At 40.9% G+C, this 20,796-nt stretch overlaps 1 protein-coding gene across 1 annotated transcript in view; it reads right to left on the bottom strand.

Annotated features, from left to right (window-relative positions):
• Trpc6 (transient receptor potential cation channel subfamily C member 6) overlaps positions 1–20,796 on the bottom strand; it is a 119,219-nt gene that overhangs the window by 30,962 nt on the left and 67,461 nt on the right. The window contains exons 3-5 of the mRNA XM_004626156.2: positions 8,640–8,822; positions 6,505–6,669; positions 3,385–3,601 (exon numbers count right to left, since the gene is read on the bottom strand). Coding sequence (XP_004626213.1) covers positions 3,385–3,601; positions 6,505–6,669; positions 8,640–8,822 — 565 coding nt within the window. The remainder of the gene's footprint in view (positions 1–3,384; positions 3,602–6,504; positions 6,670–8,639; positions 8,823–20,796) is intronic.

Below are 20,796 nucleotides of genomic sequence, written 5' to 3'. Positions count from 1 at the left end.
CCATGTGGCCTGTCTGTGTGGCCTGTCCATGTAACCCATCCACGTGGCCTGTCCATGTGGCCTGTCTGTGTGGCCTGTCCATGTAACCCATCCACATAGCCTGTCCATGTGGCCTGTCTGTGTGGCCTGTCAGTGTGGTGACCACCGTCCCGACTACAATGTTGTTGTGGAAGAGTCAGCAGCATTTGCGTCCGTAGCCACTCACACCGGCCTTAATCACAAGTGCTCCTAGGACCCTTGCGTTCGACGTGTCCTGGCCCATACGCTGCGCCGTGTTCCTGTGGCGTCTGGCCTCACAGTTCTGCCTTGCCACGATCTTTTGAAATGTAACTTCTGCTCTTCAGCTTTTCATTGTTTTCTTCACTGAATACGGATGAACTTGTTTTCTGTGACCAGTAATGGGTCACTGCCCTCAAGGCAATATTCCACCCCGACCTCTGCCCAAATGGCCTACTTCTTATCAATAGTTCCAGAAGGTTTTATAGCTTTCCTTTAAGAATCGAGACAAAGCAAGAAGAAAACGAAAACTACTAGTGTCAGAAACTAAACCAGAAGTTTAACATATGCTATAAAGGCATCGTTGCCTCTTTTGTGTTATTCACTATTTAAATAAATATGAGGTATCTCTGAAGTAAAATAAAAATACAAACATGGAAATAATTCCAAGGAAAATAAGTTTTATGCATAAAAATTAAAGATTGATTTAGCATTTTTTGACTTAGGTTTCCAAGTAAAAATCAAAAATTAAAGTTTATAATAAACAATATATCAATATGAGAATGAACTATGATAAAGAATTAAAGGAACACTTTTTCTTTATAATCTTCTTATATAAAATTTAATTTTTTCAGAGTTTCATCTTGTGCTAAAAAAGCCTATTGCTTTGTGTTTTCAGTAGTGAACCCTATTTAGAAAAAACTTACAAAACCTTAGTGAAAATTGTAATAATTACAATTTTCACTAAGGTTTGTCTGAATTTAACTAGACATTTTGAATATGACAAAAAGTGTATCATATATTTTACATAACATATATATTAAAGTGTTAGCACATAGGTTGTTAAACTAATAAGGTACAGGCACTGTTCTAATAGTGTTTATTCTTACATTAAGATAATAGAGATGAAATATGTTTGTCCAGTTTCATCAATTAAATTAACAAAAAAATACTATAAATTCACTTCTCTTCTTAGTGTGAGGTTTGCTTTTACTCTGTTGATGTGATTCACATCTGAAGCCACTACCTACATCTTTTGAAATGTAGACAGCAAATAGTGATTCAAAAGCTTTGAATAACTCTCAGCTGCTCGGGAATTACCTCACCTGAATTTGAACTGACCATACGGTAATGTACAGAACACTTCCTAATAGTTCAAGTTATCTTCCCATTAAGCTCCACATGGAGAAGCCGGGAAGTAGTCTCACTGGTTGTGGATGCTTCTGAGGGTGGGCAAGGCGGAGGGTTGGGCAGGGGCGGGGAGTTACGGACAGGCGAAGATTTTATATGAAGAGTCCTTGAGCCTTCCACTCTTTGCAGCCCACAGACTTCCACCCTGTGTGATTTCATGCAGCGTCAGGGGGTAAGTACTCCTGGGAATTGAGGATTTCTGGGACTTTATCCACAGCTCAGACTTCTTCCAGAAGTCAGATCGCCTATTTGTGGCTGTTTCCACCTGGAAGTTCCATGGGCATTTGAAATTCCAAAGTCAATGCCAGTCAGTATTCCAGTCTCCCAGCACCAGCCATGCTCTTCCTGCTACATTGTCCCCCTAAGCATGTTACAGTCACGCCCTACTAATTCACCGCAGGATCCATGCACTGCTTTCTCATATTTAAAAGTCAGTTTATTTTTAAAGTAGCTTTCAAGTTTCTCCCCCTCCCCCTGTTCCCTGAATTCCAGCCTCACCTTCCTCGTGATGATCGACTCAGCTGGGTCTCATCCTCCGGACCACCCCTCCTCCAAGCCACCTTCTCTACTTCAAACCCACTGAGACCTTTCTGAGTTGTGATCTGACCACACTGTCAATCACTTAAAGTCTGTGGCAAGCCACCACCCCTTGCCTTCTGTCCACACACAACAAATGCACCTGGACTCCAGCCCTGCCTACGTCATGATGTCTCATTGTGCTAGATATAGTCGTGACCTACACCTGTCTATCTGATGCTCTCCTGCCCTGTGGCATCTGTGTCTCCTCCCGCTGAAGGAGCCACCCAGGGAAAGCTTCCCTGGCTTTCTGTGTCCCACCTCTCTCAGATTTAGATGGCCAGTACGTGCCCTTGGTAATACCCTATGACTTGATTATAGCAATGCTTGCATTGAACCTAATAATTTACTTACTTATTGGCTTGCTCTTTTTTGTTTGTTTGTTTTATTTTTATTTTTGGCAGAATCAGGGATTGAACTCAGGCCTTTGTACTTGCCAGGCAAGCACTTATTCTACTGCGCTATCTCCCCGGCCCACAAAATATTTATTTATTTATTTGATACAGGGTCTCACTAAGCAGCCCAGACTCATAGTGATCCTCCTGTCACAGCCTCCCCAGTGCTGTGATTACACGGCATGTGGTACTGGGGATCGAACTCTGGTCTTTACACTTGCCAGGCAGCTGCTTAGACCGCCACGCTATCTCTCCAGCCCTTGGCTTTCTCTTTAGATCTAACTTCTTAGAGTACAAAGACTATGCCTCATTCACCTTAACAGTCTCAGTACTAAGCAAAGGTCCTTACTAATATCCAATTTATTTGTTCACAAATATCCACTTGAAGCATTTTTCATTTGCACTATTTTAATGGCAAGACATATGAATGATTTTGATGACAAATAATGTAGCAATTAAGACTGAGTCCTTTTTTACCTGTCACTGGAAAAGTGTAATCAAGCTAGCTGTTGTATGTTACAGATCAGAAAACTGACGTATATATCAGAGAGAGAGAGAGAGAGAGAGAGAGAGAGAGAGAGAGAGAGAAACAGACAGACAGAGCTTTGAACAATTCCTGACATATAGTGTTCAATAATATGAGTAGCCATTAACTTTAGTTTCTATTAAATCTCAACATAAAATTATGTGGTTGCCTTCAAACTGGAAGTCGCAGCTCTCCCGAAATATGAGTGGCAGTTTTCCATCATTAGTGGGATGTGACTAATACCCACCTGTCACTTTTCTTCCTGGGAATTGCAAAAAGCACAATGTACATGAGTAGACTCTGACACTAATAATGAACCCAAGGCCAGCTTCTCTGTGTGCTCCGCAAACACAAAGAAAATTCTGGAGTGCAGGGCCTGTGGCTGCTGCCTTCCCCTGTACAACTGCTGTGTAGGAGAAGCAGCATCCCTCAGGCCAGCTGCTGAGGCTGCACATAATGAAGGCACAAGCCAGCCTTTACCTATCACCCAGGATATAATGAGCATCTCCATCCACGAGAAGCAGGATGTCTTCATCCTGAACAGCTGCTTGGCATTATCTGTGCTGGTTTCGTTAGGCAGGAGTTTAGTGCCTTCGAATCTGTCGGCTGCATTCATGACTAGAAGTCCCAGAAAAATGGTGAAGGAGGCTGCATGTGCCACAAACTTCATAAACGGTCCGCGCATTATCTTCCCCATCTGCCAAATGCACACCAGATAGACACCTTCACTTTGTATGCTTCACAAAACACACACACACACACACACACACACACACACACAAACTTAAACATCTATACCTTTCAGTGTTCTTCCAAATTACCTGTGTGAATTTATATACTTAGAGACAGAATAATAACTTCATGTTGTTATGAATTTCCATCACATTTTAACCTACATGTGATGCTTTTAAATAATAATTGAATATATTAACTTTTCTATTAAGAATAATTAAATTATTAAAATATTATATTGGTGGGAAAAAATGCAGAACATAAAGTCAGCCTTATTTCTAGATAGAAAACTAAAGTTGGTGGGCCTGAAGTGTGGCCACGGGTGCAATCAAATTATTAAGCTGAACAGCCAGCATGCAGACCCCGAGGCATGGGGTGCAGCAAGTTTATAAAAATAACTGTAAATAGGAAGACTGTTGAATAACTTTAAAACTATTGACCTAGAAAATAATAATAATAAATAATAGTAGTACTAGTTATTTTTCAGGACTAGAGATTGAACACAGGATCTTCTCACTGATTCCTTTTTAAAACATATTTTTAAAGGCTTGAGCACATCCCTAGTATTTTAAAAACTATTTTTATTCTGAGACAGGCTGAGCTCAAACTTGCGATCCTCGTGCCTCAGCTTTCAGTTCTGGGCTTACAAAGTGGGCATCGCCTTGCTGGCTAACCCGGAAAGCTGCGAAGAACAAGCATAAAGAGTACTTGCCTTTCGGCATCATCTATCAGACTCTCTTTAGGCATCTATACTTACCCATCCAGAAAACATAGAAATGAAAAGTGTTAATGTTAGCCTAGTCTCATGTAATGTAAAATTCCAGCATCACTTATTTTGGTTGTAATAAGCATGAAACAAATGCTCTTTGGGTAAAAATAGTAGAATAAGAACAAGGAAGGGCAAAAAGACTCCAGGAAGGAGAAAGAAAAAGCTTGAAGACTCAACAAAACTAACATCAAGTAAAAATAGGGACTTGCTGAAGAAGATGCATAAGCCTTGGATTAGATTGGGGCTAATTTTCATGGATATAGTGGAAATTCTAAAATATTTTAAATACATTTCATTAAAAGCATCCATGTAGGTAGAGCTAGGTCCCCCTTATGAAAAACCTTCTGACTAGGGCCGGCCATTTGGCTCAGCAGACTAAAGTGCCTGCTTAGGCGGATGCAGGGACCAGGGTTCCGTCCCCTGTGTGCCATGCCAGCCCCACTCCCGGGCACACTGAGATGGAGACTGAAACAGGTTGTGGTGGTGCGCGCCTATAACCCCAGAGCTTGGGAGGCTGAAGACAGGAGGATCACTACAAGTCCGATCTGTGTAGTGAAATGCTGTGGAACCTGTACTAAATACATTTTAAAAAATTAAAAATTAAAAAAGAACCTCTGACTTGTACATCATGTTGATCTCCAATGCTAAGGAGAAAGACCACAAAGTGGACCAGCTGCAGGGATAAGTGATGGTTGGTAAAACAGATTCTCAGCTTGAGGAAACATTCCTGACAGTGTCTATTTAATTTGCTCATTTGCCTCAGTGTGGGTACATGAAAATGGAAACCAGATGCCAGCAAGAAACATGAACAGAAAAGAAGGAAGAGCGAGGGCACCAGGCTAATAGGGATTCAATCAAGATTTATGGAATGTGTAATGCTAACGATGGCCGTGAGTAGCCTGAGTCAGAGAACCAGACGCTGCAGAAGGCTGCGTGATTTTGTGCTCACTGGTAACGCGAAAGCAAAGTTATACAGTGTAGAAAAAAGATTATTCTTGAACTGACCACAGAGTGGAGACAGGTGAGTGAGAAACCCTCTGCCCTTTTTAAATCGGTTTGAATTTCTGAAGGTTTCAAAAATCTGAGTAGGACAGGTTACATACATAAATGTAGCTTATGCTCAAATGAGGACCATTTAGAAAAATTTTTTGGCAAAATGATTGTCATTCCTATGGAAAGGAAAAATATAATTTTCTATAAAATGTCTGTCTATTGATGTTGTTTTAATAGCTCTCTTTTAAATTTATAGTCTTCATTTATACCATATTGATATGAGATCAATTTTTAACATTATACATTTTAAGATGATAACAGAACAAGATGTCAGCATTCCTTGGACTTTTGGGGGGAATGAAGAATGGAATGAAATGAAAAAAAAGTAAAAAGTTTGTTTGAAAAGAAAAAGTGAAGGATAGGGGAGAAAATGGCTCCACGGGGCAGGCTTGAGCCAAAAAACAAAGAAAGAGCAAAGGACACCGCAGGACACGGCGGGCAGGAGAGCCATGGCCACTGTGCCACAGGAGGGCAGGCTGGAGACCTTCTGAAGACCTTCTGACCAGAGCCTGAGCAACTGGTGTAGCTGAGAAGATAAGCCAGTTCTGCTGTTGGGTTCTAGTGTATCTTGTTTTTGATATAAACATTTCACTAACAAAGGCACCATATTAAAAAGTATATCACAGTCTTTTATTTAATTATCTGCTCATATTAGCTAAAGAAAATGCAAAATGCTTACTTCAAATATTGCTCAAGGAGAATCATTTCAAGGATATCATTTTCAGTATCAGTTGAGTGATAGTAGGACCTCATTAAAAATAAGTACGAAATTATATTCACACAAGTGCCTAGAAAAAACTCTAAAAAGCCCTAAGATGAGAATTAAGGCTTACTTTCCTTTACTAGTAGTGGTTGATATTACAGGTGAAGCCTTTCTCCTTTCCATTTCTTTTTATGTTTCCAGTAGCAACTGCATATTGTTTTGTACTATTAAAAACAAAGATTGCCTAAGCTTGCGTACTTTGCTGGACTTCTCCTTTGGACAGCACTTCTGCCTGATTAGACACACCTGAAGGAGATACCCGAGCCCAGCTTCACAGACATACCTTGCTGCAGGGGGCACACCAGTAAATCAAAGCCAGGAAGGGCAGCCCAAGGGCCACCCCAAGGACCACGAGGAACTTGACCGCCATCGTCTGCTGCCGTAAACCAGAAAGGTTCTCGTACCAGATGGAGAGCAGCTGCTGCTGGCAGTTGGGGTGGGCCACAAACTGGCAGGAGGGGACAGAGCACGTAGGAGTCCAGTTAAGACGAGCTCAGCATGAGTTCTCTCATGTACAACATTCAGTTTAGTGCTTTCCCGTGGAAAATAGTCAGAATTAAAAAGCAAACATAAAACATCTAATTACAGGCATCAAGCAAGATGGCAAGAAGTCCTAATATGATTGTGCAAACTGAGGTTTCTAACTTATCAAACTTTCCCCATGTGACAAATGAACCTTCTTTTAAAGCATAGAAATGTGTTTTTGAAATTTAACATTATAGGGGTGGGGGAGATGGCACAGTGGAATAAGTGCTTCCCAGGCAAGTGCAAGGGCCTGAGTTCAATCCCTGGTTCCTAAAAGAAAGAAAGAAAGAAAGAAAGAAAGAAAGAAAGAAAGAAAGAAAGAAAGAAAGAAAGAAAGAAATTTAACATTATAAAAAGATTCGGATATTTTACGTAGGGGCATTAGAGCATAGATCTGCCTACCTGCCTACCTACCTATCACCTATGTCATTCTACCTAGAAAGAATGATATAAAAATTATACTGTCCCAGGTGAATATTTTTCTAAAAATAGTTTGATATGATTTTCTTATATGAATTAAAAATGCCACAATTATTTTATCCTAAGTTCTCAACTGTACAGAGGTCTGCTTCTGGGTGGTCTCTTGGGTTCTCCTGATAGCTTCTGTTATTCTTGTGCTGAAAATTTCCTTAGTGAAAGTAATTTTAATGTTCACTTTTTAATTTTTCAGGATTTTAAAATTATCATTTTAATGAATCTTATTAATTATTTTTATTTACATAAAACAGAAAATAAATTTATTGAATATACAAAAAGCAATAACACAAACTAAAACTTTATATAAAAACATTAGAATGTTATGAGACTTAAGCCTGGTTATCTTCAAAGGTAATCATAACAAGATCTAATATTTGTCTGCTCTAAATGGTAAAGCTGGGTAGCACCCACTGTGTGGATGCAAGACTCCCTCTTATAGTCTAGTGATGTGTGTAATTGCTGTATCCTCTTTTCAAAGGAAAACTTAGTGAATGCTTTCAAATTTAAAAATAAAAACTTGACATAGTAATTTCATATATAGGAATTTTTTCTGCAGATAAAGTCATGCAGTAAACAAGCTCAGTATTCACTGTGCAAAAAGACAACTGGGGTAACAGCTCAAACCTAAAGAACATAATAAAGACCCTTAGAGAACAACCTCATGTAACGGGTAATAACATGACAGTGTGGCCCTTAAGGAGCTGAGTGCACTCTTACTGGCTGCCACATGAAGGTGCCCCGGACTCGGGCAGGACGTCCACATGGAGGTGTCTAGGTGCAGATTTGTGGAGAGAAACACTCCCAAGTGGTTATTAATCTCCATGAAGAACATGACAGGCTGAGAGGCAGCATGTCTGTACTGTCTGAATATTTAACATAGCAGGGGTCACCTTTATTATAAAAACGTCTACCTAACTAAAAAAATGTAAAAACTTATGTCCTAAAAATGACTCAGAGCAATAAGGGCTACAGAGTGAAGACAGAAACTAAAACTACTCTACGATCCAGCTGCAAGGGATTCAAACACAGGAAAGAGGAAACCGTAGGCAATGATCTGAAGCTGGGGAGCATCAAGAAATGGGAAGATGGGTTGGAGCCCGAAGTGCTGCAAGAGCGCACGCACCGCATAATAAATGCCGCGTCGTGCGGGTGCACGAAGTCGTTGCTAATGGCACGACTTAAAGAAAGCAGCAGTCACCGTGAACTTCTGTATAAATAAGGACAGCTTTCAGGGCTGAGGGGCGGCGCGGGCTGACACCTCCCCGAACGTAGGGCTTGCCTAGATGGTCTGCTAACAATTCGTATAGGGAAGCTGAATGAGAAGGGCCCAGCTCAACCTAAAAACGCAGGACTTAGCTTCCTCAGCACCGCTGCTGAGAGTGCAGTAACGAAAGCGGGCTCCGCACCCGACCCTACCTTCTTCACTTCGTATTTAATGGCCAGCTTTAAGCGGCTGAGGTTCGGGCGGCCCTGGTCCCCCGGCTGGCGCGTCTCCACATCCCCGTTCAGAATGGCCTCGACCTCCTCGGTGTTTCGACACAGGTCAAGGAGTCCAACCACAAAATCTTTGCACTGCATCGACAGCTTTCTGTAGTCATTCTAAAAAAAAGACAAAGCAAAATAAATTATCATGTGTACTAGACTGCATGTAAGTTTTGAAGAACTGAAGATTTTTCAAGAGAAAAAAGTGCCTCGTTTTAGTTTCACTATTTTCCAATCACTCTCCTGCTGCCTGAACTCTAAAATATTTTAGCACTCTATAATTTTCTTCAGATTTTACAAAATGAAAATTGCCCTTACATAGTAAAGATATTTAAAATAAGCACATGATAGGAAACTCACCTGTTGTCTCAGGAGAAACAGGAAGTAAGCAACTTTTCCCACAGACTTACACTCCTGCTTCCCATGCCTATCATGTACTGTCCTAACCCCCTTGCTACACACACAGTATGCATTACATGAATCTTGTAAGATTTTAGTAAACTGCGTTGGGACACTTGGAAATAGGACATTCGTGAAGGTGCCGGAGAAAAGTGAGTACACATCAAGTATTTGTTTTAACAAATCGTCATTTTAAAAGTTCATGTGCCAAGAACAAGGCCAATGAGCTCTAAACTCTTCAAATTGAGATCCTTCTTTTTAGAGAAAAGAGAGATCAATTAAAATGCATTTGTTGTTGGGGTTTTCCAGCTTGCTGCCAATGACCTACTACTCTGTTAAGACAGTTTTGAGGGTACAAGTCACACTAAAATTACCAGAAACTCATGTCATTCTTCTACACAGCATCTATTCACATTTTCATTCAGGTCTTTCTAATAATTTCTTCTTTTTTCCTTACACTGAAATAAGGCCATGCGTATCGAACTGCTAATCAGGAAGACCTATTTGCTAGGGCTTGTTGTGTTACAAGGGAGTGATATTTGATTTAATCTTATAATAATCTTAATTAAGGTAAATAATGTGTCCAAAATCACTTAGCTAGTGACTGTTAAAATCTGACTTCAAACCTAAATTTGTTTGGCTGCAAACTCTTTGCCTTTCAGAATAGTGTCACTTCATCTGTTATTTGTAGAAGGATTTCCTATTTACATCCTTAAAATAAAGGAGGTGGGCATAAGCAAGGCAAATGCTATTCTTGTTTTGCACATGAAAAAAAAATAGGTTCTCTGAATTCACAGTTTTGGTGGCAAAGTTTTTCTTAAAACCAGCTTTGTAGAGTTAAAGTTAATTATCTCCTCATCCTAAAATTGTCATGCATTATAGGTTGAAAAGGTCCCTGAGATGGATCCTGAGAGGACTATGATGGAGAAATACATGTGATGCTTGTGGTCAAGTGCAAGTCTCTCTGGTCATAGCTCCTCGCTGAGTATGTATAAAGCATCATGTGGGCCCTCCTTTGTAAACACTTTTCAAAGTTTAGTAACCACTACACAAGATGCACTTTGCTGGTGTAGATTCAAACCACTTTCTATGAAAGCAACTAATAAAGCAAAACATGTCTTCTCTGAGAATGGCTCAGACTGTTTCTAACCAGGTCTCATTGGATAGTGCAAACAGGATTATGAGGAAACAGCTTTCAGAACCCAGCCGATGAGGACTCTGGGGACCAGTCCTGAGGCAGCAGAGCATTCTGACCAGGGCTACCACAGCATCCTGGTTAGTAGTCTGGACTCCTCCATTTGCATTCAAATCTCAACTTTTGGGGCCAGGGAAATGGCTCAGTGGAATAAGCGCTTACCTGGCAAGCACAAGGGTCTGAGTTCAATCCCCGGTTCCGCCAAAAAAACAAAAACAAAAAAAACTCAACTTTTCCACTTATTAACCACATGACCTTAAATAAGTCAAAACCCTCCTGTAAGTGGTATTTTTACTCTCATTTTACGGATGATAACACTGTAACTTAGCAAGATGAAAGAAGGGTTGGAAAGGTCACACATGCAAAGTGTTTAGTGTGGCGCTGAGCATTTATCAAGCATTTGAGGAATTATAACTATTTTACATCATCAAAGGCAAATGCTAAAAACTGGCTATCTATAGATACTCATAAGACATGTTGGGGCAGCAACAAAGCTTAATGCACCTGGCTTGTCTTGCTTACAAACTCAATTTTAGAAGTCTGCTTCATCCATAAAGGTAACAAAGTAACAGCCAAAACCAGTGCTCTCTAGAATTCTGGTGAATGCTCAGGTAAAATCAGACATTTTGAAAGAACCTGATCCTTCTAGTGTGAGCAATACTTTTTAATAGAAAGACATGAATTGAAAAAGTCACGTTCCCGGCATGCAACGCTGGGGATTGAACCCAGGTCCTTGCACTTGCCAGGCAGGCGCTTAGAACACTGAGCTATCTCCCTAGCCCCTGCAAATGTTTTAAGTTCCACATTTTAAGGTTTATAAATTATCAGGTTGACTCATTTAAAACAAAATGTTTGGTACATGATTAGTCAGCATGCAAGGCTCTGATTTTGACTCCTCGAGAGGAAAATTGAAGATAACAGGTTGGCTTAATTTTGGATCTTGCATTTGAATCACACATTTATACCATACATAATAAATAAGAATGGATAATAAATTAGAAATGGATATTTGCCTACTAATCTCCCAGTTGAAAAGAAATGAATGACAGTAAGCTAATAAAACACAGTTTAGGGTCAGGGAGATAGTTCGGCAGTCTAAGCACCTGCCTGGCAAGCACAAGCTCTGGGGTTTGATCCCCAGTACCGCATGCTGTGCAGGCCCTGCACCGAGTGGGGCACTGAAATGGGCATGCATGGCGGCGCACACCTGCAGTATTAGCAATGGGAGGCTGTGACAGGAGAATCACTATGAATCTGAGCTGCATAGTGAGACTCTGTACCAAAGAAATAAATGAATACATCTTTAAAAATAAATAAAACAGAGTTTATAAACTATAAAAATTAAAAATATCACTGTTAAAATTATGACCCTTTCTAAGCACCACCCTAAAATCATTGGATTTCACATAATTAAAGAAATATTATGTTGTCTAGTTTTAATCTCTAGATCTTCTTTCTATATAAAGAATGAAGTTTCCCAACATTTGTTGTGTCAGGAAAATGCATGTGGATTAGTTTTGTAGGAATCGACTGTGCAGGCTTTGCAGGAGGGCAGACCTGGGTTTGCAAGAAGCCTCCGGCTGCTGCTTTGTGGCTCTGCACAAGTGACTAATTGCTTAAAGCCTCAAAAGCCTCATGGGTAAAATGGGAGCAAGAGTCGCTGTGGAGATTATGCAGGGCAGCAAATGCCTAGACAAGAGCAATGCTGATTAATGGTAATTAATGGTTAGTATTGTCGTCATTTTCCAAGCCATGTCTAACTCTTCTCAGCCCTCTTGACAAGATAGAAGCTGTGTAAAAAAGGATTATGGACACGCACTGCATGACCAGAAATACAATGTGCTCTCCAGATTGTGAGGAATGGCCAGCCTGCTACTGGGGCCAAGTGCACTCTGGGACTTTCCTGTTCTGCAGAAATATTGTCACTCAATAGTACAGTGATCACCAGGCTCTGTCACACTTGATGTGGTGATAACTGCTGAGCACCTACGTGGAATTGTAAGGGACCCAAAAGTAGGTTAGGTAGTATCCTGAGGAAAAGTTGAAAAAATGGAATACAATTTCAGAACAACTGTCAAAACATTTCCCAAGATACAGATGAGGTCACTAACCTTTCTGTTGATTATTAGCATGAACAACATCTGCTGGTTTAACTCAATGCAGTGTTTCATAACCATCTCTTATCCCTCCCTATCATAGGAATTTTAAGGCTCCATTGAAGCTACAAAGTTAGAAGAGCAAGAGTGAAGATAAATGAGCGACTTCTGGTGCTAGGACCCCTCACAAAGGACATACTTAATTAACTTCCCCCTCTAATTGTGTCTTTTCATAGACCTAAACCTCTACGTTTCAGGCTGTGATAGGAAATTCAAAGACAAGAACACACACACACACACACACACACACACACACACACACACACTATTTCACTGCAATTACTTGTGTGCACACCTGCCTCTCTTGCATAGATGCAAACAGCCATTCAGACAGAGTTCCGTCTGACGAAGGCTTTGGGACCTCACAGCCTAGCATGGTGTGAAGCACGCAGTAGGCAACCAGCAAATTTGATTGATGGGCATGAAGAGAGGAGTATGGTTGGGTGAAAAACACAGCAGGATTTGAATTCCTGATTTGCCATGTGTTAACTACATAACATTGGAAAAGGTACTTCATTTTCTGGCCTCCTAGTTCTGGAGAGTTTATGTAGTGATACACTGGCAAAGTTAAAAGTGTAAATAATTTAGTGCTAGGCCAATTCATAGTGAAGTGACAGCCTGTGTCATTCTGGAATGTCACTGCAGCTTCCTACCAACAAAAATTACTTTTCAACACAACCAGTTTCTTTGTCTTGAAAACAGTGTCAGACACATCTGGCCATTGTGCACCAGAACATAGCAACAGTTTAGAAACAGATCTGGCAGGAGTTTCAGCACTATCCTCTTTCTCCAAGCCAGGGGCAGAAGCATCTGGAGGGCCATGTGTGCGTCAGCACGCAGGCCGCTGGGAAGATGTGAGGAAGCTGGACACGGCCCAGCAAAGCTGTTCACTCAGGTCTACAGAGAGGAGAACCACCCTGCTGCACAAAAGTAATGACTGTGGCCAAATAAAAGACTACAGGAATTGAATGAGAGATTTAGGTCTTTTGCAGATGGGAAAGGGCCCTAGAGATGGGGGTGAGGACAATAAAAAGAACTAAGATATGTTCAATACATGTGCCTCCTCTCTAAGATGAATGTAACGTTATGTACTAGGAAGAAAAACACAAAAAAACAAAAAGAAATGACTGAAGCGCTGAGTCTGCTGAGCTCTCTTGCCTGCCCCAAAAGACAGTTTAGAGACACTGTGTTAGGCTGTATACAGATACTAAAAGGAATTGATCGCTTCCCTTTTAAATTTGTTGTTCCTGATCTGAGCTTAGATTTGACTCAAGGAGTAAAGCCCAGAGATTTTCTTTACATATTTCTTTGGTATCAAAACCAGCCAAGGGGGCTTGCTGGATAGCTCAGTTATTCAAAGCATCAGTTGGGCAAATGCAGTCAGGTGCAAAGGATGACGGTTCAATTCCCAGCTCCTCAGGTTGCATAGGATGTGCCCTTGAGGCAGTCTGAAATAGCCAAAAAATAAAATTAAATTAAAAAACTCTTCTCCAAGGGCTGACCAAATAGCTCAGCAGATTAAAGCACCTGCTTAGGCAGATGCAGGGGACAAGAGTCTGATCCCCAGGACTGCTGTGCTGGCCCCACCCCCGGGGCACGCTGAGATAGCTATGGAGACTGGGTGGGGTGGCACGCTCCTGGAATCCCAGCACTTCGGAGGCTGAAAATCGAAGAATCACTACAAGTCTGATCTACGCAGTGAGACCCTGTACATCCTATATACCCTGTCCTAAATACAAAAACAAAACAAAACAAAAAACAGCCAAATGCGCCAGCCATGCCTCCAGGCACTCAGAGTCACCCCTGAGTCTGGGAGCGGTGGTACATGCCTGTAATCCCAGTGCTGAAGAGGCTGAAACGGGAGGATCACTACAAGTCTGAGATGCCCAAAATAAAAAAAAAAAAAAAAAAAAAAAAAAAAAAAAGGTCAAAGTTCAAGGGTCCTATGTTGCATTTATTAATTTAGCATTTGTTGCTAAAGTTCATCTTGACCCAATGTCAAGCTCAACACAGCTGAGGTTTCATGCTATTAAAACCTAAAGCCATTGATAGATATTCAACATAAAAACTCAATTTGAGCAAAAACTTTTAGCAATTTTTAAAGTTCTGTTTCGTTTTCAATTAACACAATGTTGTACGTATGCATGGACTGCACACGACGCTTCCACACATCCACACGCTGTACAGTGACCATCCCGTGGGGCAACAGCGGATCTACCACCTCAAGAGTGCAGCATTTGCCTGTAGAGGAAGCGTTTGAAATTCTTCTTTTTTAGCTAATTTGAAATAACAATAAAGGTAAAGTCTTTTGAATCTCCCCTTCCCTCTCTGCTTTCAAGGTCTCCAGCTCTCCGCAGCTTGCTCCCTGCTTGTTGCCAGGCTCCACCTACATGTTCTGCTTCTCTGATGCGGCCGGCCTGAGGTCACCTGTGCTGGAGTCAGCCCCCACCCTGATCATGAGAACAACAAAGCAAGGAGAAGACAGATTCTAGGAGCCAAGCTAAAACTGCCCAGAGCAGCTCTCCTGGTTCCGTTAGGTGATGGCCCCTGGATTGTTGTGGAAGGGGAGGACATGCAAGGGGCTAGAAGCTGTACGTTAGAGGTGGCAAGATCATCGTGGACATTTTCTGGGGATCATAAAACAGAGTAACTCTCTTCAGGTGGAGGTACAGGAAGACAGGAAGATGTTGCACGAGCCTGTCACTCACTGATGACTTTAAGAGAATCCATTTCCAGGCCTTCAACTTTCCTAAAATTATTTCTTGAAAATAGATCCTTTTTCCTTTATCCAGTGAGAAGGAAGGGCATGGGGACGATTTCTGGAGCATGAGGAGGTGACATGTGGTGAGTAGGACTCTGTTTCTATCCACGTGCTTTATCATACACCTGAATGAAAAGCAGCTCGACACGAGTTAATGTGTGGCATTATCTATCACTGAGCTTCAACAAAAATGCGTATCAAAAATGTTTATCACTAAGCCTGAACAAAAGCGTGCAGGCCACTGTCAAAGCTTCTGCGGAAGCCTGCACCGCGACTTTGGGCAGCTTTGACCACCTTTATGCCACGCCTAAGACCTACAGCTCCCTGACCCCGACCCCTGGAAAGAGACTGTGTTCACCAAGTCTTCTATCAGGAATTGTGAAAACCCACACCAGACTCTCTGGACTCCAGCTCTAGCAGTAGCTACAACATAAAAGGCTCTTACACAACAAAAATAAAACGAGTAAAATATGAAAAAGAAAAAAAAAGTGTTCAGGGGAATGCATTAAGCTGTCAGAGCTGTTTGGCGCTGGATTCATCATTACAGGGAGACTCCCTGTGGCTTGGCATACGTCAAATTGTGAAGAAGGAGGAAGAGGAGGAGGAGGAGGAGGAGCAAAAGGAAGAGGATGATGAGGAGGAAGAAGATGATGACAAGGAGGAGGGGGAGGAGGAAGCAGGGAAGGAGGAAGAGGAAGAGAGAAGGAGGAGGAGGATAAACATTGGTGCTACTTTTGTTGTCCTACCTCAAATTTCAAAAACGACAATAAGTATTTAGTGAAGAATAGCACTGAATATGTGAAGGCCTATATAAGAAATATGGGAACAGCATTAAACATGGTAATATTTTTAAGAAAAATAGTGTATATGCATAGAATGGACTGCTATTCATGGACTCAGGCCTCTCCCGCAGGTGATGCGGGACCAGTACAGAGAAAACTTGATTTTTGCATGTGTAAATGTATGCAATTCTTTCAAACTGTTCTGAATACTCATCTTTTGGACAAAGCATAGTGTAGAAAAGAAGAGCATCTCAAATGAGAATGACAGAGAAGGGTGAGCGAGGACGACTCCTCCCAGCCTGACTTGAAATGATTTCTGGGACTGAAAGCCTTCACAGAACATGTGCTAAGCCCGCGAGGGCACCTTTGTGTGACTTCCTTCAGATTCGGAGCGCGTAGCCATCCTACAGTTACGCACTTCGGCCAGGAAGAGTTGATCCCAACTCCAGGGATGCCCCTTCTCATTTCATTTCATAACATCTTCAAAATCTCCGCGCCCTCTCAACAAACCCGAAAATACTGCTGTCATCCCAAATAGTTTTAAGCTCTACACATTCGCATTTTTTTCTTCCATCAAATACAGAGCAAAAGTTTCAACTACACTTTTGAAAAATAGCACTAAAAATACATTTCCATTAAGAATTTCATTTTAGAGTATTTAAATTCACTATTCAAAATTTGATTATATTTTTGTTGTTTTGAACAACTGGTATGATTTGTGTAGTTTTAATCAAATATACTAATAATATGTGTATCGGTAAGTCTTTTAGAGATATTTTCAATACCTAGAACACGATAATCGTAGGAAATAAGTTTTAAAATTTTATATGCACACATGTGGTCTATACATGAGCTTTTATCTACACAGACATACAATTTAAATTATATAGATGGCTATAAAAGATTTTATAATAAGAAGCTATTATCAGGCATCACAGTTATAGAGGAAACTGAGCTAGAACTACAAGGGCACGAAGTGAAAGGGAAGAGGTGGCTACCTGAATGCTAAAGAAGAGGTCATACCGTTATACTTAGAATAGCCCAGGGGGCCATCACCTCACTACAGCGCTGTGAGCCCCGCAGAGCTGCGAAGGAGCCAAGTCAGAGCTCTGCGTCTAAATGGCAACTGCATGGCATGGCATGCAGAAATCCTGCTTTAAATTAACAAAACCAAAAAACAGATATCAATTTTATTTTATTTATTTTTTTAAGAAACTAATTTCCTCAAAGGTCTGAAAAACAAATGATCTGTCCTCATTGAATTTAATATTTAGCAAACATACATTTGAACACTAAAAGTAAAATATTTTCTAGTTATTATACAAACTCAAAATATTCTAATACCTCCAGATGAAGCATATAGAACATAACAAAGATCATAATCCAGAAGGCAAGAGAAGTTGCCATGTGGTCCTGGGTAAAGAATAAAGAGTTCTCAAAATGGTAGTTATATAGGACTATGTAAAATATAATTATGTTAGACAAACTCATTTAAAAGGTCATTGAAGATGTCCACAAAACAGTATCAACTTTGTCAATCTTATGCCAGGTTATCTACATATTTTGTGTGTGTGTGTGTGTGTGTGTGTGTGTAAAAGACAAGGAAGAATTAATATAAAGTCAATGGAAAATGGAAATACACTTTTTAAAGTTCTAATACTAGGGGAAAATATCATACCATGTCTTATAAGTAGATTATAAATCAAAGAAACAGTATGAATCATAAAACAAAAATTAAACAATGTTCAGAAAATTAATTAAATATTAATTAATTCAAAATTAAATACTTCAAAATAATACTCAAAAATTAAAATTAAATTGTGAGTCCAACTAAGAGGCCAGCATGTAGTGTATCAGATGTACGAATCTGTGATAAATTCAGAGTATTCACATAGTATTTGATTAGGTTAATATATACCAAAATATCAACTAAGAAAAAGTTTTCATGATAGTAAAAAAATTACTAAGAATAAAACATAAGAAAGATATTGGAATGGCAAATATGTGACCAGCACTTCTAACAGTTTGGGGATAGGATATTGCACAAAGTTCTAGTATGTGGTGGACGTGGATGGTGTCCATGATGCTTACTGGTGGCCAAGTGTCAAGTATGGGACTGAGCTGCTGCTACTTCCTGAATATCCATCCTGTACATCTGGACAGAATCATGACCAATAGGGTGCAGGAGAAGCCCATGTGTAACATATGCTGATGGAAATATTTTGCTGCTGTATACAAAAAAATAATTGAAAGACTGCTATTGTATACCTCTTTTTCTCCTGTGTTTGTTTGCCCTATTTGGTGGATTCTCTCCATTCTCATTCATGAAGCTGTGGTCATTTTGATCCCTCTCTATCTTTTAGTAGTCTGTTGTCATGAAATTATTTAGTTGTTCTTTGTCATAGAAGTATTTCACTTCTCCATCAATCTTGAAAGAGAGTTTTGCAGGGTATCTCAGTCTGGGTTGGAATTTGTTTCCTTGCAAGACTTGAAGTACTTTATTCCATGCTCTTCTTGACTTGATGGTTTGGGAAGAGAAATCTGCCATTATTCTGATGGGTTTTCCTTTAAATGTGATGTTTCTTTTCTCTAGGGGCTTTTAACATACTGTTCCTGTGCTGAATTTCTGGGATCTTACTTATTATATGTCTGGGTTTGTTTTTAATTGGGTTGATGCTATTTGGAGTTCTATATGCTTTGGTTACCTGAATGTCAGATTGTTTCTCTATATTTGGGAAGTTTTCTGCTGTTATGTCTGCCCATATTCTTTTTATATCATTTATATTGACTCCTTCTTTGTCATTGATGCCTATTAGTCTTATGTTGTTCATCTTTGCATCATCTTGAAGATGTTCAATTATTTTTTCCTGCATGCTAATTGTTTTTAAGAGGTCTTTTCTTACCTTTTCACTAGCTGCAGTGGTGTCTTCAAGGTCTGAAAGTCTATTTTCACTTTTATTCAAATGGTTTGCCATGTTGTGATTGAGTTTTAATTTCCAGTATATCACTTTGAATCTGCTTCATGCATTCTATTTCTTTCCTGTATTGCTCAAAGATTCCATCATTTTTCTATTCTCCTCTATTTTTTTATCAGTGTCTTCTTTAGAAGCACATAGTAATTCTTTTGTTATAAGTATAATTTTTTTCTTTCAGAAATTATTTCTGATCTAGTTTCCTCTATACCTTTCTGCAATTTTTTCTTTACTTCAGGTGCTATTATGTCAGAGATTTCAGGTATGTGATTTCTAATTTCTTCTATACTATTGTCTCCTGCATTTGTTCTGGGTGGGCTCGGGGCCTGAGAATGCATTTTGCTCCTTCTCTTTTTCATTTTGTATAGCACTGTCTTCTAACCTTTGGTGTAGAGCTTTAGTGCAGTTATCAGTTTAGCACCAGCTCCATATCTACTAAGTTCAAACTTGTGCAGGTGGGTGTGACTTGGGCCTGGCTGCTGTGCTCCACTTCTTCCTGCTGCAGTCCTTGGAAGTGAATTTGTTGTGCCACTCTGGCAAGATGTTCTGCTCCTGGATCAGCTGGGTGTGTCTTGCCTGTAGCTTCTCTGTAGGGAGTTCTGCTGCGGGGTTCCACACTGGGCCTGTTTGATGGAGGAAGTTCTACACACATGCCTGGCCTGGGTGCTGGCTGGAGTGAGGATCCGGAGGGCCCTGGGGGGGGGGTCCCACTCATGATGTGTTATATGCAAAACCAGGTGCAGCACTATGGTGGTCTGCAAACTGTTTGCACCTGTAGCGAATTGACTGGGTCCCATTCAGAGGGACGTCATGGTAAGCCCTTCACGGGTAGCCACTCACTCAGCCTGGCAGGGCAATGGAGTGCTGCTGTTGAATCATTTCGAAGTCAGTTTTATGTTATTTATACCTATATGTATGAAAACACATTGTTTCTGGGCCAACAAGCTTGTGATCCATTCGTGTAGGAGACCGCCAGCTAATGAATACCCTGTTCTGTGAGCAGATAGGTAAAATTTTTCTTTTGTATTCTTCATATTCTTCAGGAGTAAAAGGCTTCCCTCCATCCTCACCAACAATTCTTGCCACGATTAACCTGCAACTCGGTGGCTACCCACTTCCCTAGGCCCTGAGCGCTCCCCATGTGATTCTGCAATGGCTCCTTGGGGTCAGCGGGGCTTGGAGCCTGCCTTCAGTCTGCATAATAGTCCCTCCTGGAGGGAGAGACCTCTCAAGGGGCCTCAGAGACGCTAGTTACTTACCGGAACTGAGTAATTAACTGTGAAAGATGAAACTTGACCTTAATCTAGTAATATGCATTGCTATCTTCAGTGCAGTTGCTTGGTTCACAGGTATCAGCATGTATAGTTAGTCAGGGTGAGAATCCTACCAATTAACTGCTAGTTTCAAAAACCTGCTGAAGATTCTCAGGATCATTGCCTTACCCATCTTGCACATATAAATGTATGGCTTTGCCCCTGTCATGTCTCCTAGCTTTTCTCCTTGCTCTCCCTTCTAATCTAGGCCTCTCTCAACAGCCTGGAAATGGATTTCCAGCGCTCCAGCGCTCTCTCCTCAGCAGGTCCCGGGCCACACTGCCCGGGTGGGGAGAGAGCCCAGGGAAGCAGGCTTGGAGCCACCACCGCCTCATCTCTGGTACTCCAGGTTCTTGACCACTGCTGCCCTACCGCCCGAGCCAGTGTCTGCGGCTCCATGGCGGTCAGGAGGGAAAAGGAGTAAGATAGCAATTTTAAAATGGCACAGAATTTTTCAGGTGTATTTGAGGTGGAAAGGAAGCAGAGGAATTTGAAGAACACAGGTAAGAAAAC

The sequence above is a fragment of the Octodon degus genome, unplaced genomic scaffold (genome assembly GCF_000260255.1).
Source record: "Octodon degus isolate 3935 unplaced genomic scaffold, OctDeg1.0 scaffold00012, whole genome shotgun sequence".
NCBI lineage: Eukaryota > Metazoa > Chordata > Mammalia > Rodentia > Octodontidae > Octodon > Octodon degus.
The sequence above is the reverse complement of the archived record's forward strand: the minus strand, read 5'-3'. Positions and strand labels throughout refer to the sequence as shown.